The sequence below is a fragment of the Nannospalax galili genome, unplaced genomic scaffold (genome assembly GCF_000622305.1).
Source record: "Nannospalax galili isolate Female #2095 unplaced genomic scaffold, S.galili_v1.0 scaffold383, whole genome shotgun sequence".
NCBI classification, from domain to species: domain Eukaryota; kingdom Metazoa; phylum Chordata; class Mammalia; order Rodentia; family Spalacidae; genus Nannospalax; species Nannospalax galili.
The window spans coordinates 422,176-438,176 of NW_008351346.1; the positions used below are offsets into that span (position 1 = coordinate 422,176).

Genomic DNA, 16,001 nt, shown 5'->3' on the forward strand with positions numbered 1-16,001 from the left:
TATAACATATATAATCATAGATTATTTTCTAATATTTGTATATCTAATTTTATGCAAACGATATTACATTCAAGAAGTTTCAAACCTGTCCCACCACAAACTTAACAATATAGTAAAAATAGGGCTGGAGAGATTTTTAAGAGCACTTACTGCTCTTGCAGAAGACCCAGGTTCAATTCCCTGCATCCACATGGTAGCTAACAACTACCTAAAACTCCAGTTCCGGGGTATCTGACACCCTCTTCTGTCCTCCATAGGCACTGCGTGGCACAGGTGCACTTACACACATGCAGGCATAACACTCATAAAATAAAAATAAATCAGAAAAAAATAATATAGTAAAAAGTAGTTTGGGGGAGTTTCAAGTAGGTACTTCTAATATTAATGACTGAATACGCTTGGACATTATATGTACTGTATTGTAGATCTTTTTAAAGTATTTGGTTACAATTTTTAAATTATTTTGTGTATGTGTGGGCACATATGATGTGTGCATGAGTGCAGGCACATGTCTGCCCTGGTACATGTGGAGGTCAGAGGACAACTTTTGGGGGTTGGTTTTCTCCTTCCACTATGGGTTCTGGGGATCACGATCAGGCTTGCAGGGCAATGCCTTTACCTGCTGAGCCATCTTGCCAGTCTGTCTTCCTGTAATTGTAATTGTACTGTAAATGTAATGCTTGTACTTTAGATCACCCTGAACTTTACTTTGGTATTGGATGTCACCTATTTTTCTGTTATTCTTTCTGGTTGCAGCTCAGACTGTCCTGGACTCATGATCCTAGTGCTGCTGCCTCCCAGGTGCTGGGCTTACAGACCCACACAACCCTGCCCTGGCCTGCAAGCACCATTCTTTTCATTGCAAGTGCTTTTATCTGCCTGGTGCCAGCCACGGCTCAGCTTAGTTGTTCATTGATTTCTGTCTCATTTAAAATTGGCTCAAAACAAAATAAATAATATCAAGTTTAGACCTTTTAGAAAGGAAAGGAAAATGATGAAAAGTGAATGGCTTTGTAAGGAGAATGATCTCTAATTTTGTAAAGTGTTAAGTAGATGTGGGGTCTTGCTGAACTCCTATGAATTAATTAACAGAATATACAGAAATAACAGAAATGCATTACTTCAAACATTTAGTTTTGGCTGCTGTGTTAGCTGACTGAAAAGTAAGAGCCGTTCTTATTTACTGATGTTTCCTGTTCTTTTTTTTTTTTTTTTTTTTTTTTTTTTTTTTCTCCTTGTAGCCCCAGCTGTCCTGGAACTCACTATGTAGACCAGGCTGGCCTTGAACTCACAAAGATCCGCCTGCCCCTGCCCCTCCCCAAGTGCTGGGACTAAAGGCAGGTGTGCATCACCACGCCCGGCTTCCTGTTCTATTTTTAAAACCAGGTTCACTAAGGTTTATACATTATATACCATCAAATGTACTCATTTTAAGTATACAACCCATTGATTTGTTTCTTTTGTTTTGGGTTTTGGGGTTTTTTTCCAATGTATATTTTTATTGAACTTTTGTGTGTGTGTGCTCGCGCATGTGTGTACGTATGCACACACGCACGCCACAGCACACTCGTGAATGCCAGAGAACTACTTTCACAAATTGGTTCCCTCCTACCATGTAAGAAGGAGAACTGGTCATCAGTGTTAGCAGCAAGTGCCCTTGCCCACTGAGCCATCTCACTGACCCAAGAACTTTTTTCTAAATTAAAAAAAAAAAAAGTACCTGGAGAGATGGCTCAGCTGTTAAGAACACTGACTGCTCTTGAGAGGATTCTGTTTCTATTCCTAGGACATAGGATGACGTGGATGCACTTATACCCATGCATTTATGAAATAAACATAGTAACAGTTTTATAAAATGTATAGACAAATTATATAAGCCATGCAATAATATATTTGTCATAATATACTTTAAAAATCACATACATAGACAGCATTCTCAAATGTGAAAGACCTCCTTTTCTCGGCCCATCTACCTAGAGATAACATCTTCCTCTTCTTCCTTGACATTACATACACACCTTTAGGGGCTATTACTTTGGGTACTAGAGGAATAAATGAAACCTTTTATAACTCTAGCCAGGTCACTTGCTTAACATGGAAACACAATGCATAATTTCAGTGTTGCATGTACAATGCTTGGGTTGTTTATGTGAAGGATGTAGAGGAAATAGGAGCAGATTTTTCAAGACTGAGTAGAAATTCAGCAGGAATAGGATGCTTTGGTGTTTTCAGAGGCCCATACTGATCACAGAAGTGCCACTGCGGGCATAAAAGTCATGTGAAGAGTTATCTCTGTCCTGTAGACAAATGGGCAATTAACCAGGCTAGTGTTGTGTTCATAATTCAGCCTCCAGTACAGCAAACATGAGCCTAAGTTTTCTATTATTAGAACAGTAAGTAACCAATTTTATCATTCTACCTGATTAATTAAAATGTTTTTCAACAGAATGAACTAAAATTGTCAGTGGTTTCTTTGAAAGAAGTTCAAGACACTCTGAAAACCAAAATTGTAGATTCTCCAGAGAAGGTAAAGAATTTCAAAGAAAAAATGAAAGATACAGTCCAGAAGCTCAAAAATTCCAGGGTGAGTTTGCTTTTTATTTTAATGCTTTTCTGTTCTTTGAAAATCACATGCTTGATTAATCATATGTTCATTTTCTGCTTTCTGAATTATCTATACTTATTTGATTGATTGATTGATTGATTGATTGATTGATTGATTGATTGATTGATTGATTGATTGAGACAGGGTCTCCCTATGTAGCCCCAGCTGGCCTGAAATTCACTTTATAGACCAGGAGGGCCTGGGTCTTGCAGAGATCTTCCTGCCTCCAGGTGTGTGCCACCATGCCTGGCTGTCTTTAATTTTTTTGATCTTGTCTCAACTTGTGTAGGGTATAGGGGAAAGAAATACAACTTTAAGACATTTGTCTAATTATAGTGCAAAGTTCTGAGCCTTTTCTCTGGAAGATCAAACAGAAATGCTATGCCCTTGTGAGATCTAATTACTTAATTGTGGGAGACAAAGGTGTTAACCGATTTTACAAGGAATTATATAGCTAAAAATTAAAATGTGTGCTATGAAATTGTATAGAGTATACATATGTAGTAAGCACAGGGCACACATGAGAAATTTTTGTACCTCCTGATCAATTTTGCTACTGTCCTGGATAGCTTTAGTGTCACCTTGACACACCTGGGTAGAGGGAGCCTCATTTGGTGACTTGCCTCTATTGGACTGGCCTGTGGCCATGTCTGTGGAGCATCTTCTTCATTATTGAGTGATATGGGAGGGCCCAGTCCACTGTGGGTGGTGCCACCCTTGGGTAGGTAGACCTATGTTGTATATGAAAGCAGGTTGAGCAAAGGCCAGAGGAACAAGTCAGTAAGCAGCGTTCCTCCATGGCCTGTGCTCCAGCTCCTGTCTCCAGGTTCCTGCCCTGAGCTCCTACCTTGGGCTCCTGGATGAACTGTGACCCAGGAGATATAAGATAAAATAAACCCTTTCCTCCCCAAGTTGGTAGTGGTCAGAGTGTTTCGTCACAGCAATGGAGAAACTACAACAGCTATGAAGGTAAAACTGCTGTAAAAAGTTAAATCATTTTTAAAAGTAGCAATAAAAAGAACAGCAGCAGTTGCTTTGAAATAACAAAATGAGAATGCAATTTTGGTTTGTAGGAATCAGGCAAGACAGGGAAGAGTAGAAATTTGTGCAACATCTAAGCGTTCAAGGCAGAAGAGTGGCGTGTAAGGCCATGGGCTGCTTTGAGAGCAGAATTGAAGTGAAATGGGACAGAATTCAAAGCAGTTTGGCATGTTTCGCTTTTTTTGGTCTTTTAGAGACAGGGTTTCCCTGTAGCCCCAGCTGACCTGGAACCCGTTATGTCAACCAGGCTGGCCTCGAACTCACAGAGATCCACCTGCCTCTGCCTCCCAAAGGCGTGTGCCACCACACCTGGCAGCATGTTTTACTTTTGAACTTTTGAAGCAAATTTTTAAAACATTATTAAGAAATTCTAGTTTTATTACCCAGGTTATGTTTTATAATAAAAGTTGTCACTGAGAATAGAAAAAAAAGTCGCCAGAATAGAAACAAGAGACCAGAAATAGATTTGGGAATTTATGGAGAATGGATGGCTTATTTAAAAACAGTTTTGAGGGATTGGGATATAGCTCAGTAATAAAGCAGCTGCTTAACATGGCAAGGCCCTGAGTCTGATCCTCAGCCCCCCACACCACTCAAGATAAAGAATAATTCTAGATCAGTAGGCTCTTTTTTCTAGAAGAAAATGGAGACAGGCCATTTATTAAAAGAAATCCTTACGTGAATTAGACATTTTGGAATTTTAACACATTTAGAACAATATTTATATAGTCTTTAACAGTAATAGAACTTCCCCTATTTTCCAGATACAGTTTGGTTTTGTAGCCCAGGCTGACCTGGAACTCAGGATCTTCCTGCCTCAGCCTCCTGAGGGTAGACTAAATGTTTTTAAACTTAACATTGGAAACCTAAAACCTAGGTAGAAAAGACTTACTCAAACGTATTTATGTATATGTGTATATGAAGGCATTAGAGCTATTATATGCAGACTATAAACTAGTAAGAAAGGGCATCAGAAAACTGAGCGATATGTTTAGGTGTTTTCTGAGGAGAAATACAGCTGGTTAATAAGATAAGGCAAGGAGTGGGTTAGTGAGAAGAAAGATGTCTTTGTGTTGTTATGTGGTCATAGGAAATATATGTTCATTTTGTCATTTTGTTGGTGGTGGTAGTGGGTTTTTTATTTTTTTGAGGCAGGGACTCCCAATAGCCCCAGCTGGCCTGTAACTAGCTTTAGAGACCAGGCTGGCCTCTATCTCACAGAGATCCACTTTCCTCTGCCTCCAGAGTACTGGGATTAAAAGGGTGTGCCACCACGCCTGGCTTCATTTCATAATTTTAAAAGAGGAGTTTATCTTTTTAAAGAGTCAGATGTTGATAATAGTTAAAATTTAAACAGAAAGATTATAAATAGATAATGTGATTGCCCTGTGGTAATCACAAATAGTTTGAAAATAAACAGGGTAAACTTTTGGATTGTTTGGAGTTTTTTGTTTTGTTTTTTGTTGTTTTTTTTCCTTTGGTGGTAGGCTTTGAACATGCTAGACAAGCATTTTCTGAGTAAGCCATATCCCAGCCAAAATGAGTTCTGTCTGATGGCATCCTGAATAACTTTTGAAGGTAGCAGTGAATGGTCATTCGGTAAAGCGGTCTCAGCTTCCTTTGTTCGAGACATTTGGCAATTAAAAAGCATGATACATGTGCTTGGACGGGTGTCAGTAGTAGCTTTGTTACCAACCTAGAAACTTAACTGTTCTATGCTCCTAAGTTTTCAGTACTGAATGCAGAAATTATTAAAGTGCAAACAAATTGATGTTGCAGTCATCAAAGAGAATATCAAACTGTGGTCTCTGTTTTTTTTTCAAAGCAAGAAGTGATGGAGAAGTATGAGATCTATAGAGATTCAGTTGACTGCCTGCCTTCCTGCCAGCTGGAGATGCAGTTATATCAGAAAAAAACACAGGACCTTGCAGATGACAGAGAAAAGTTGAGCAGTATCTTAAAAGAGGTTTGTATTGTGTGGTGTTTTAATATCTTTGTTATGTATTTACTTGTTGTTCTTTGGATTTATTTTCACTTTTTGTTACTATTTTCCTAAAGAAAAAGTGGATTATTTTATAGCGTAATAGATGTAGCAGTGTATGCTGGAAAAATATACATTTCATCGTAAATGTAGTAATATCAAGACCTATTTTAATCTTCAGATAAAATGAATTATAAGTCAGCGTAGCACATGGCCATGTATATTTTGGAAAGTAATAATGGATGTGTAAACCTGTTCTAACAGATATGATCTTATGTCATCAGTATGTACAAAGTCTAGTTTGCTTCCCAACACTGTGCCTATGGTATATAGAAATGTAAAGTTTATCACAGTCTCTACCCTGCACAGTGAGAGCTAGCTTTGTCTTTTGGGTTTCCTTGGGCTAGATGCTTAAAAAATCCTTTTTCCACATCTTAAGCAGACCACTCCAGGTCACTAACATTACATTCTTCACTAAAAGTTCTTTTGCGGGAAGTTACGAGGCTGGAAGGTGAGATTGCCTGTGGTTTTTCCTACTACGTACCCTTAGTTGCCATCTGGAGGCAGGAGACAGATCTGCTTTGTTTCTGAGGTCTGCCTTTTCCTCGTCCTTCCTGTTACTTCAGTTCAGACGCTGCCCTCGGCTCTAGCCTTTTGCTTGTTGCTTGCCTGTCCCTCTCCTACGGTACTGGCTGGTAGACTGACTTGAGGAAGCGCCCCTTTGGTGGTGAGGTTCCTTCTCCTCCTCCTCACTCTACATTGTTCTGTTGAGCTTTCGGGGACTTTAGAATTGTATTCCATTTCAAGATTTTATTTTTTATAGCTTACCCTAGAAAATACCCTTTCATTTTGCTTATAAATCTTGTTAAGTGTATTGACTTTTAAGTATTCTTATTAAAATAGAGTCTGAACTTGGAGGACCAGATTGAAAGTGATTCATCAGAGCTGAAAAAATTGAAGACTGAAGAAAATTCATTCAAAAGACTGATGATTGTGAAGAAGGAAAAGCTTGCCACAACACAGTTCAAAATAAATAAGAAACATGAGGATGTTAAGCAGTACAAACGAACAGTAATTGAGTACGAACTTAATTTCATTTTTAGTACATTAGGACCTGATTAGGAAAAACCAGTAAGATTCCAAAGCTACTATATTTTCAAATTATAGTGACTAAACAGAAGAGTTATGAAACTTCAAATTCTCTCTGTATTTAGAAATAAGAAACTTCTAGTTGTAGGTTTTTTTGTTTTGTTTCTTTTCTTTTTTTCTGTTTCTTTTTGGGGTGCCACAATTCCAGTTCCTGTATATTATTCCTTAAAGGGGTTCTGGCACTACTGTTTATTTCAGTGCACTTGAGACATAGTTGTCTAGAGTTGCATTAGAGAAAAGAGTGTTACTAGAGTATGTGTCCAGGTTCTGATTCTTTTAGTCCTTAAGCAGGCATTAGGGCCTGTCTGAATCTTTTCTTTGTATGCCCTCATACAGATGAGAAGACAGAACCTGAGGATTTTGTATTTGTTGCTAAACTTGCAGAAGTCTTCTAATCCGATCCCCACTATCAGTGTGTAGGTGTAGGCACTGAGGAACTGTCACTGGAAGCTTTCATTTTAAAGAATAGGTTCTAAGGGCTGGAAGTGTAGCTTAGTAGCAGAGCACTTGTCTGGCATGTGCAGGGCTCTGGCTTTGATCTCCAGCACCACAAATAAGAAAACAAAAAGACTAGCTCTAGAATGGAATCGCTTGCTGTGCACTGTGCTGTAACTGTCTGGTGCACCACACTCTGGTTTTCATCTGTTTGCTTTTGTGTCTTGAGGAATTCTAGGTTGACACGTGATCACTTTGGAAAATTTTTTAGTGTTTAAGAGAAGTTATATCAGCTGTCTATATTTCCTTTCAGAGACTGCAATAAAGTTCAAGAAAAAAGAGGTGCTGTCTGTGAGCAAGTAACCTCAATTAATCAAGAAATCCAAAAAATTAAATTTGGAATCCAGCAACTAAAAGATGCTGCTGAAAGGGAGAAACTGAAGTCTCAGGTGAGTGAGTGTTGTAGAAAATTAATGTCATGGGTTTCAATTATGTTGGCAGGGCGTGGTGGCGCACACCTTTAGTCCCAGCATTCAGGAGGCAGAGGCAGGCAGACCGCTGTGAGTTAGAGGCCAGCCTGATTTACATAGTGAGTTCCAGGTCAGCTGGGGCTATAGGGAGACCCTCTCTCAGACCACAAAAACAAAAAACCCCACCAAATTATGTCACTTTATGATAATTTTTTGAGTTCTCTGGAGTGGAAATTGACTCCATAGGTCCTTAATTTTTATTTCCATTTATAGCATCTGTCCTGTTGTCCTTGAATAATTTGCTTTATGTGTCTTCCAGACCTAAGCATGTGGCCAAGCATCATTCTTTGGCATAGAAGTAGTTTTTCCGTAAAGGTTCTGAAATCCGTAGGTGAATGGACTTGGATCCTCATTTTAATTACTATCTCGAAAAACTTGCTGCTTTTTTTTTATTTCTGATAAGGGTCTCAAACTGTAACTGGGAAGAAGCAAGCTTAGATTTTTCCCTTTGGGTTATGAGGTGCTTGAAACCTTTATCTTGATTATCTAAAATTGTATAAATTACTTTATGTTCAAGATGATTCCACCACGATAGTTAACCAAACTGTCTTACTGGAAGTCCCTGAGCATAGCCATAGCGCTGTATTCAAAGCCCCGGCTCCTTTCTCATCTTCTCTGTCTTGCTGTCCTTGACACCTTAGACTAACTAAGGTTTCTGAAACACTCTAGTATCTGATAACTACTTAAACACATGCTGTCACAATCTTCCACCATCCACACACAGTTGACAAAGATTCCTAATACTAAAAGAAAAATTTTAGGAGATGTTTAGTCATACTTTCTTAAATAAATTAAATTTTTATGTCCTATCACATGGTCTAGGTATAGTTAATGAATTAGGTTATTAACACATTAGTAACTACTAACTCAAATTTGAAATATCTTTGTTAGCCACAAAAGATCCCTAAGCTACTTATATTAGTTTTGTGTGTGTGTCTCACCAGCAGTACTTGAAATTTCTTTACAATACCAATCATGTATTGTTTGTTAAACCTTAGCATGGCATGTGGAACCATGCCTGGAATGGCCTTTAGTGTGGTATGCTTGCCATGAATACTTACAACACTGAAAGTTCATCTAGCACAATGTCTTAAAACTGGGTTTAGAATTCAATGAGGAATTTTGAAATGAGCAAGTCCCTTCCCAAATACACTGAATATTAGAGTCTCAGCAATGAGGCCTGGTTTTTGCAAACCACTTTTCTTTGTCCTGCCCCTTCACTGAACTGTCTGCTTATCTCTAGAATGGGGCGTAGGGACCTTTTGAGAGCCACTGATAGGCTGTATTTAATTGTAGTTGTTTTCAGTGGGATGGAGCTCAGCATGAAGGCTACTCTGCTACAGCTAGACTTGTTGAAATGATATTTCTCATTTTGAACTTGAAATTCACAACGTCTACTCTAGTGGACCCAGATCTTCCCTCTGGAGCAATCTATGGCATCTTGTACTTAGTAACACAGCGGATACTTGAAGATAATGACCACGACTCCTTTCGGTCTTCTCTCATTTGGGTCTATTAGCCTCAGTTGTCCAGCCATCTTTATGTAGCCAAATTTTCAAATGTGTTACTATCCTCTTTATCACCTGTGTTTCCTCCTTCCGAAATTTCTTTACAATGTAGAGCCTCACAGTGCTCTGTTGTTGGCGAAGCCTAATGGGGGCTGGCTTGGAGCAGTAGCCTTCTGTTTGAGTTGAATTTAAGATCAATTAAAAGACCACATCACCTTTCCCACATACAGTTCTGCAAAGTCTTTTTTTGCACCATATTTTAATGAAATTATTACTTTTGGATGAATCTTTTGTTACTTCTTTTAGGCTTAATTAGATTTACTACAAAATACCAAAATCAGTTTAACTCTTGTCACACTAATTGTTTCTCATTGTTTGGTGTCACCTGCAAATTTGACGAGCATGCCTTTTTCTCCAACATTAGAGCTCTGAGTAGAACTGGACTCTTTGCTGCCTTTCTCTCTTCTCCAGAACTGCATAACATTATTGACCAAAACTCTAGTTCATTTCATAATCATCTTCCATGAAAAGGAAAAAGGACGTGAAGATCCAAACTGTTCCCAGGCAGGTCTGCTGTGTCCTGTTCCTGCTGTGCTCTTTCCTCTTTAAATATTCCTTACATGGGTCCTTCTTCCTATTCTGGCTTCTGTTACTACTTTTATTTGGATAGCTTTTAGAGCTGTCTCCTGTTCTGGAAACTCACAACAAAAACAGCATAAATCACCCCATACTCCATCCTCTTCTTGCCATTCTCCTTTCCCTCCTCCAGTTAATCTTTCATTCAACTTTTTCACAAACTTCTTATAACATTTTTTTTTCCCTATTTCTCTATGGCATTGTATGTTGAAAGGAGTTGAAATTTGGACTTGGTGGAGATAATCCCAACCATCGTACTCACGAAGTTTACTTCATGGTTTCGTTTTCCTTATTCATAGCTGGCCCTTTTTATTCACACATTTATCACATAATTTGTAAGTGTCATAAATTGCAGCAAATGCTAATTTGCTTCCTTGATTCTGATTCTGCTGCTTTAAATCCTCACTGAATGCTAAGTAGTACCAAATATATCTTGCTAAAATGTCACTCTTTGGTAGTGTACTTTCTTGTTTAAATCGGGGCCTCCCTATTTTCCTGCAGTTTATAGATTCACTCATAATGAATAAATTGCCAACATTTTTCAGTCACTGTTTTAACAAATGGCTAAGCTACTTTTAACAGATAGCCTAAGTATCTACTAGGGGTCAAGATCCATTTTACTGGGGAGTTAAATTGGAATGAAGGGAGGGAGGGAGGGAGGGAGGAAAGAAGGAGGGAAGGATTGCTGTCTCCGAGACTTTCAGTTTTTAGGTAAACTAATCATTTCCATCACTTAATGTTCATTGGAAATTACACCTGATTTCATAGTATACCACAGAGCCATAGGAACGAAAACAGCGTGGGGCTGTCACAGAAACAGACAGATCAGTAGAACAAAACAGAAGATCCAGACATAAGGCCATGCAGCTGCAGCCAGCTGATTTTTAACAAAGATGCTAAAGTGCCCATTGGAGAAAAGACATCCTCTTTAATAAATGGCACCATAGAAGAGTGAAACTAGATCCCTATCTCTCCCCTTACAGAAAAATGAACTCCAAATGGATCAAATACCTTAACAGGGGACTAAAATCCTGAACCCGCTAGAGGAAAAATAGTAAAACCCTTCAAAATATACATAAGGGGTTTCTGTTTGGATTTGGCATTTAGGTTTGCTTGTGGGGTTTTTTGTTTGTTTGTTTGTTTGTTTGTGACACTGTTTGCCTATAGTCCCAGCTGGCCTGGAACTCAAGGCCTGGCCTTGATCTCACAGACGTCCACCTGCCTATGCCTCTGGGACTAAAAGTTTGTGCCACTACACACAGTCTGATAAGGACTTTCTGATTAGGATTGTAGTTGCTAAATAAAGCCAATCACAAATGTGGCATCATGAAACTAAAAGGCTTCTGTACAGCCAAGGAAACCATTCATTGAATAGAGACTACAGAATGTGAGGAAACTTTTGCCAACTGTACATCTGACAGAAGTTTAATATTAGAAATACAAAGAACTCAGAAATCTAAACAAGAACTAGGCCAAAGAGTTCTCAAAAGAAGAAATACAAATGGCCAATAAATAGTTTTAATGTTCAATATCTTTAGCCATCAGGAAAATGTAAAATAAAACTTTGAAATTCTGTTTCACTCCAGTCAGAATGGCTTTCATTAAAAAAATAAATGAGAGGGGCTGGAGAGATGGCTCAGTGGTTAAGAGCACTGGCTGCTCTTGAAGAGGACCCGGAGTTGATTCACAGGACCTACATGGAGGCTATCAACTGTCTGTAACTCCAGTTCCAGGGGATCTAACACCCGATTCTGGTATCACATATACATGGTGCCCACATGCAGGCAAAACACTCATAAAAATAAAAAATTTTTTAGAAGAACCAAATGCTGGTAAGAGTGAGAGGGAAAGGAACCTTTAAAATGTTCTGTGCATAAGTGTTATTTATACGTGTGCATGCATGTGCACACTAGCTCCATAGCACATGCTTGAGCTCAGAGAATAGTTTTGTGAAGTTGGTTCGCTCCTTCCACTGTTAGTGGGTTCTGGGGATCAAGTTCAGGTCACTAGGCCTGCATGGCAAGCACTTTTACCCTCTGAGCCATCTCACCAGCCTAAAGAACCTTAATTCACTGCTGGTAGGAACCAACTATGGAAACCACTGTGGAAATCTGTGTGCCGGCTTCTCAGAAAGGCTAAACAGGGAGCTCTTTGACCCAGCTGTGCCATTCCTGGGTATACACAAAGAACTCTCTACTGTCTTTCAAAGATGCCTGCTCATCCATGTTCATTGTTCCTCTACTCACAATAGCAAAGAAATAGAATCAGCCTGGATGTCCATCAGTAGAGTAATGAATAATAAAAAATGTACTGTGTATACACAATGGGTTGTTATTTAGCCATAAAGAAAATGAAATTTGCAAGAAAATAGATGTTAGTGGAAAATACTATATTAAGTATGGTGATGCAGGCCTAGAAAGACAAAGACCACATATTGTAAGTTTTATGTTTCTGTCTTTGAGTGAGTGTGTGTAGATGACAGGAACTAGAAAGGGGTACATTTATTGTGAAGTGTTTAGTCTCTTCCAAATACTCTGGATCTTGTGCTTCCAAGAAGCACCATGCGGCTATTTATAAATGAATTTATTACAATGAAAATTATAATAAATAGAATTGTAATTGTAATAGAAGTTAGTTCCTCATCATTCTAGTTGTATTTCTAGCTCCCATTATGCAGTCTGGTCTGGCTATAGATCCCTTCGAGTAGAAAGCATGGTTTCAGTCTCCTTTGTACTGTTGGGTTGTTCCAAGGGTCTTTATGAAGAATACCCAACATATTTGATAAATGGATTAAAATACCTGTGGGATCAGTAGTGATATTGTGTATAAAGATCCATGGATTTTGTACAATTTTAAATTTCTCTGATTTCAAAAATGAGATGAGCAGACGAGCACTGCCCCATCAACACGGCTGCAGCCACATTCTGTGTGGCTCAGTTCTGTAGCCGCTCGGCACTGTGGCAGTTGAGCCAGTGTCTGTGCAACTAAGGGACTGAGTTTCAAATTCAATTTAAATTCTATTAAATTTAAATAGCAATATATGATTAGTGATTAACACATTGAACAGCATGGAGCTAGACATTGATTTTACTCTGTGTGTGTGTGGGGGGGCGGTGTCATACTATATCTCCAGCCCTATGCTTTGATTTTCAAATATTTAACTTCACAGTAAGACTTATTTATGTGTGAATTTTTGTGTACCAGTCTTATAAATTTCTACATGTATGTAGAATTTAATTGAAAATTCTAAAATATGTAGTATTTGAGGAGGCTCTGACCTGTCACCACTGAACATCTCATGAGGGCTGGCTTAGAACTTAAGGTGTTTGTTTGCTTCTGCTGGGCGTACTCCTGGACGTACTCCTGGGCGTATTCCTGGGCATACTGCTGGGTGTACTGCTGGGTGTACTGCTGGGTGTACTGCTGGTACTGCTGGAACTGACTCCCCTGCTCCATCACTGTGGCTCTATGTGACTGACTCCTCCCTGAAAGTTTATTTGTTCTCTCAAGAAAAGTGTTGCTTTGGGTATGTTGAAGTGATCAGCTGCCACTCATATTTACAGACAGTATTTCTTTATTTAGCCTTTCTTCCTTTTGATAGTCTCAAGAATTAGATCTTTCTGCCTAATTTATTCAGCTTTCTTTGTAGTGTGAAGAAATGCATACCCCAGTAGAACTAGGAACTTCAGTTGCTCTACAGCAGCGAATGGCTGATTGTTTAAAATAGCACTTACTTGAGCCAGTAGCTAATTCTCCTTACTTTTCTTAAAAAATTTGAGAAAACTGTGTTTCATTTCTTAATGGTTCATAGGTGTATTAATTTGATACCTGCTTAGATTTTAGAAATCTAAACACTTTGGATTTGTATTAGAATTGAAGAATTGTGTTTGGCTTTCTGGAGGGTGTTTTAGTCGTCAATATATCGATCTCTCTGTGACTATGCTTAATCTGGAAGAGTAGTATGTGTAATTTATTCAAAAATAGCCAATATCTACACTAGAATTAAAATATAGATAAATGCCAGCTAAACTAGGATTTAGGAGAATTTAGTGGGAGAGAGGGTTAAAATCAGGACCAGTGCCCCACCTTCGGGATAGTGCTGCAGTGTTATCTCAGTAGGGAGCACGTCCTGTAATTTTGCAGAACGTCACTGTCTATTCTATGCTGCCTTGAGAATTTTTTAAGGGAAATGAATAATAAAAGAGGATCAAAATTGCATTTGTCTCTTACTTTATTCGATCTATAAAAACTGCTCTGCTCATTTTATTTTAATTCTTAGCACGTCCACTATAGATTTATGTGAAAACTCATTATTGCTTATGGTAGAAATACCTGATCAGCTTACTAAAACGGCTCAAGGTATTGCAATGTTCAGACCTACCTATAGATTGCTTAAGTCTGTGTACATGCCTTAAATGATGAGGGTCAGTTGCAAAGGTTGCAGTGTTCCAAAATGACCTAGGTATGTTTAATATAGAAAGCTCCCGTGTTTAATATAGAAAGCACCATAGTAAAACCTTTCTTCTTAGTAACTGTAAATATTTTTTTGTGGAGGAGAGGGTTGTTTGTTTTTGTTTCTGTCTTTGTTTTGTGTTTTTGTTTTCAGTGATGGGTTGAACCTTGCATTTGAGGTAACTGCTATACTGATGAGTTATGCCCCCAGCCCTAAAATGTTTGTTCTTACTGTGCTAAAATAATGGCCACTGTGACGTGTTCTGATTTGTGCTTTCTAAATAGCAGAGATTTTTTGAGTCAATTTTAATGAGAGTAGGTACACACACCTCATAGCCGTGTATGTACATAACAACTTAGGCTTTAAACATTCACTGACACTGTGAATGAAAGCACTGGAATGCCTCTAATGTGGTTTTAGAATGCACTGTGGCATGGAGTGATTCTTTTTTATTTGTTCCTTAGGAAATATTTGTAAACTTGAAAACTGCTTTGGAGAAATACCACGAAGGCATTGAGAAGGCGGCCGAAGAGTGTTATGCTAGGATAGAGGAGAAGACAGCCGAGCTGAAGCAGAGGATGCTCAGAACGTCATCCTGACGCCCAGCTGCATTTTTCAGGAAGTGACTTTCTGTTCTTCGTTTCCGTTTGGGGGAGTTCTACTGAAGCTAACAGAGGACCAGAAACATCAGATGACATTGCATTCCTTAGGTTTCACACATCTCATTAGTGGTCATTTTTATGATGATGTGCTTTTTGTTTTTTCCTTGTGGTACTAGGGAGAGAACCTAGGGCCTTGTGCATGATAGGCAAGCACCCTACGCTATGCTACAGCCCCAGACCCCAGCATGCCCATTTTTGTACACTTTCCTTGTAATTAAAATAACTTGTACAGCTTTTTATGTCTCTGTCATTTTTATATGTGCTGGTTGGAATAAAACAGATAGTTTCCTTTGAAGTATGTGTTAGTATTTTTCTGTTAGTATTGTAGCTGTTACTTTGTTAATGCAGAATTTAATTTTTTTATTTTTGAGAATTTGATATTTGAGTATTGCCGTTGCATTATTTCCACCCCTCCCAGGCCCCATCCAACTCCTCCCATGCCCCCCACTGCCTCTCAATTTCTTATCAGCCTCTTTATTATTGTTACATATATACATTTATTAATATACATATATGTGTGTGTATATAATACATTGAATCCATTTTGTGTCACTCTTGTGTACCTGTATTTAGGGCTGTCCATCTGAGATTAGATAACCTCTCAGGATCTAGTCCCTGAAGGAAACTGATTCCCCCTCCCCTAATACCCATTGATAGCCTGTAGCTCTTCATCTTGAGATGCAACCCCGTGGAATTTTCTCCCATCCACCTTGGCATGTCCACTGGTTTTGTCATTATGCAAATCTTGTTAGACTACCGTGCTGTGGAGATTTCATGGGTGCAGATCTCCTCTCATGTCTAGAATGTGTTAACTGGCAGCCGGTGTTTTATCCCTTCATCTCCCACAGTGCTCCCTGAGCCTTAGTTGTAGAGGTTGCATTGTAGATGTGTCACTTAGGGCTGGGCACCTCACAGTCACGTACTCTCTGCATTTGACCAGTGGTGAAACTTTGTAATAGTCTCTATCTGTTGCAAAAAGAAGCTTCTTTGATGAGTTGTGA

General features: G+C 38.8%; 1 protein-coding gene across 1 annotated transcript in view; it reads left to right on the plus strand.

Moving 5' to 3' along the window:
• Nuf2 (NUF2 component of NDC80 kinetochore complex) overlaps window positions 1-15,295 on the plus strand; it is a 41,253-nt gene extending 25,958 nt beyond the window's left edge. Inside the window, exons 10-14 of the mRNA XM_008848221.2 lie at window positions 2,447-2,584; window positions 5,472-5,612; window positions 6,531-6,706; window positions 7,525-7,660; window positions 14,803-15,295. Of these exons, the coding sequence (XP_008846443.1) occupies window positions 2,447-2,584; window positions 5,472-5,612; window positions 6,531-6,706; window positions 7,525-7,660; window positions 14,803-14,937 (726 nt within the window). The 3' untranslated portion in view covers window positions 14,938-15,295. The remainder of the gene's footprint in view (window positions 1-2,446; window positions 2,585-5,471; window positions 5,613-6,530; window positions 6,707-7,524; window positions 7,661-14,802) is intronic.
• The last annotated feature ends 706 nt before the right edge of the window (window positions 15,296-16,001 follow it).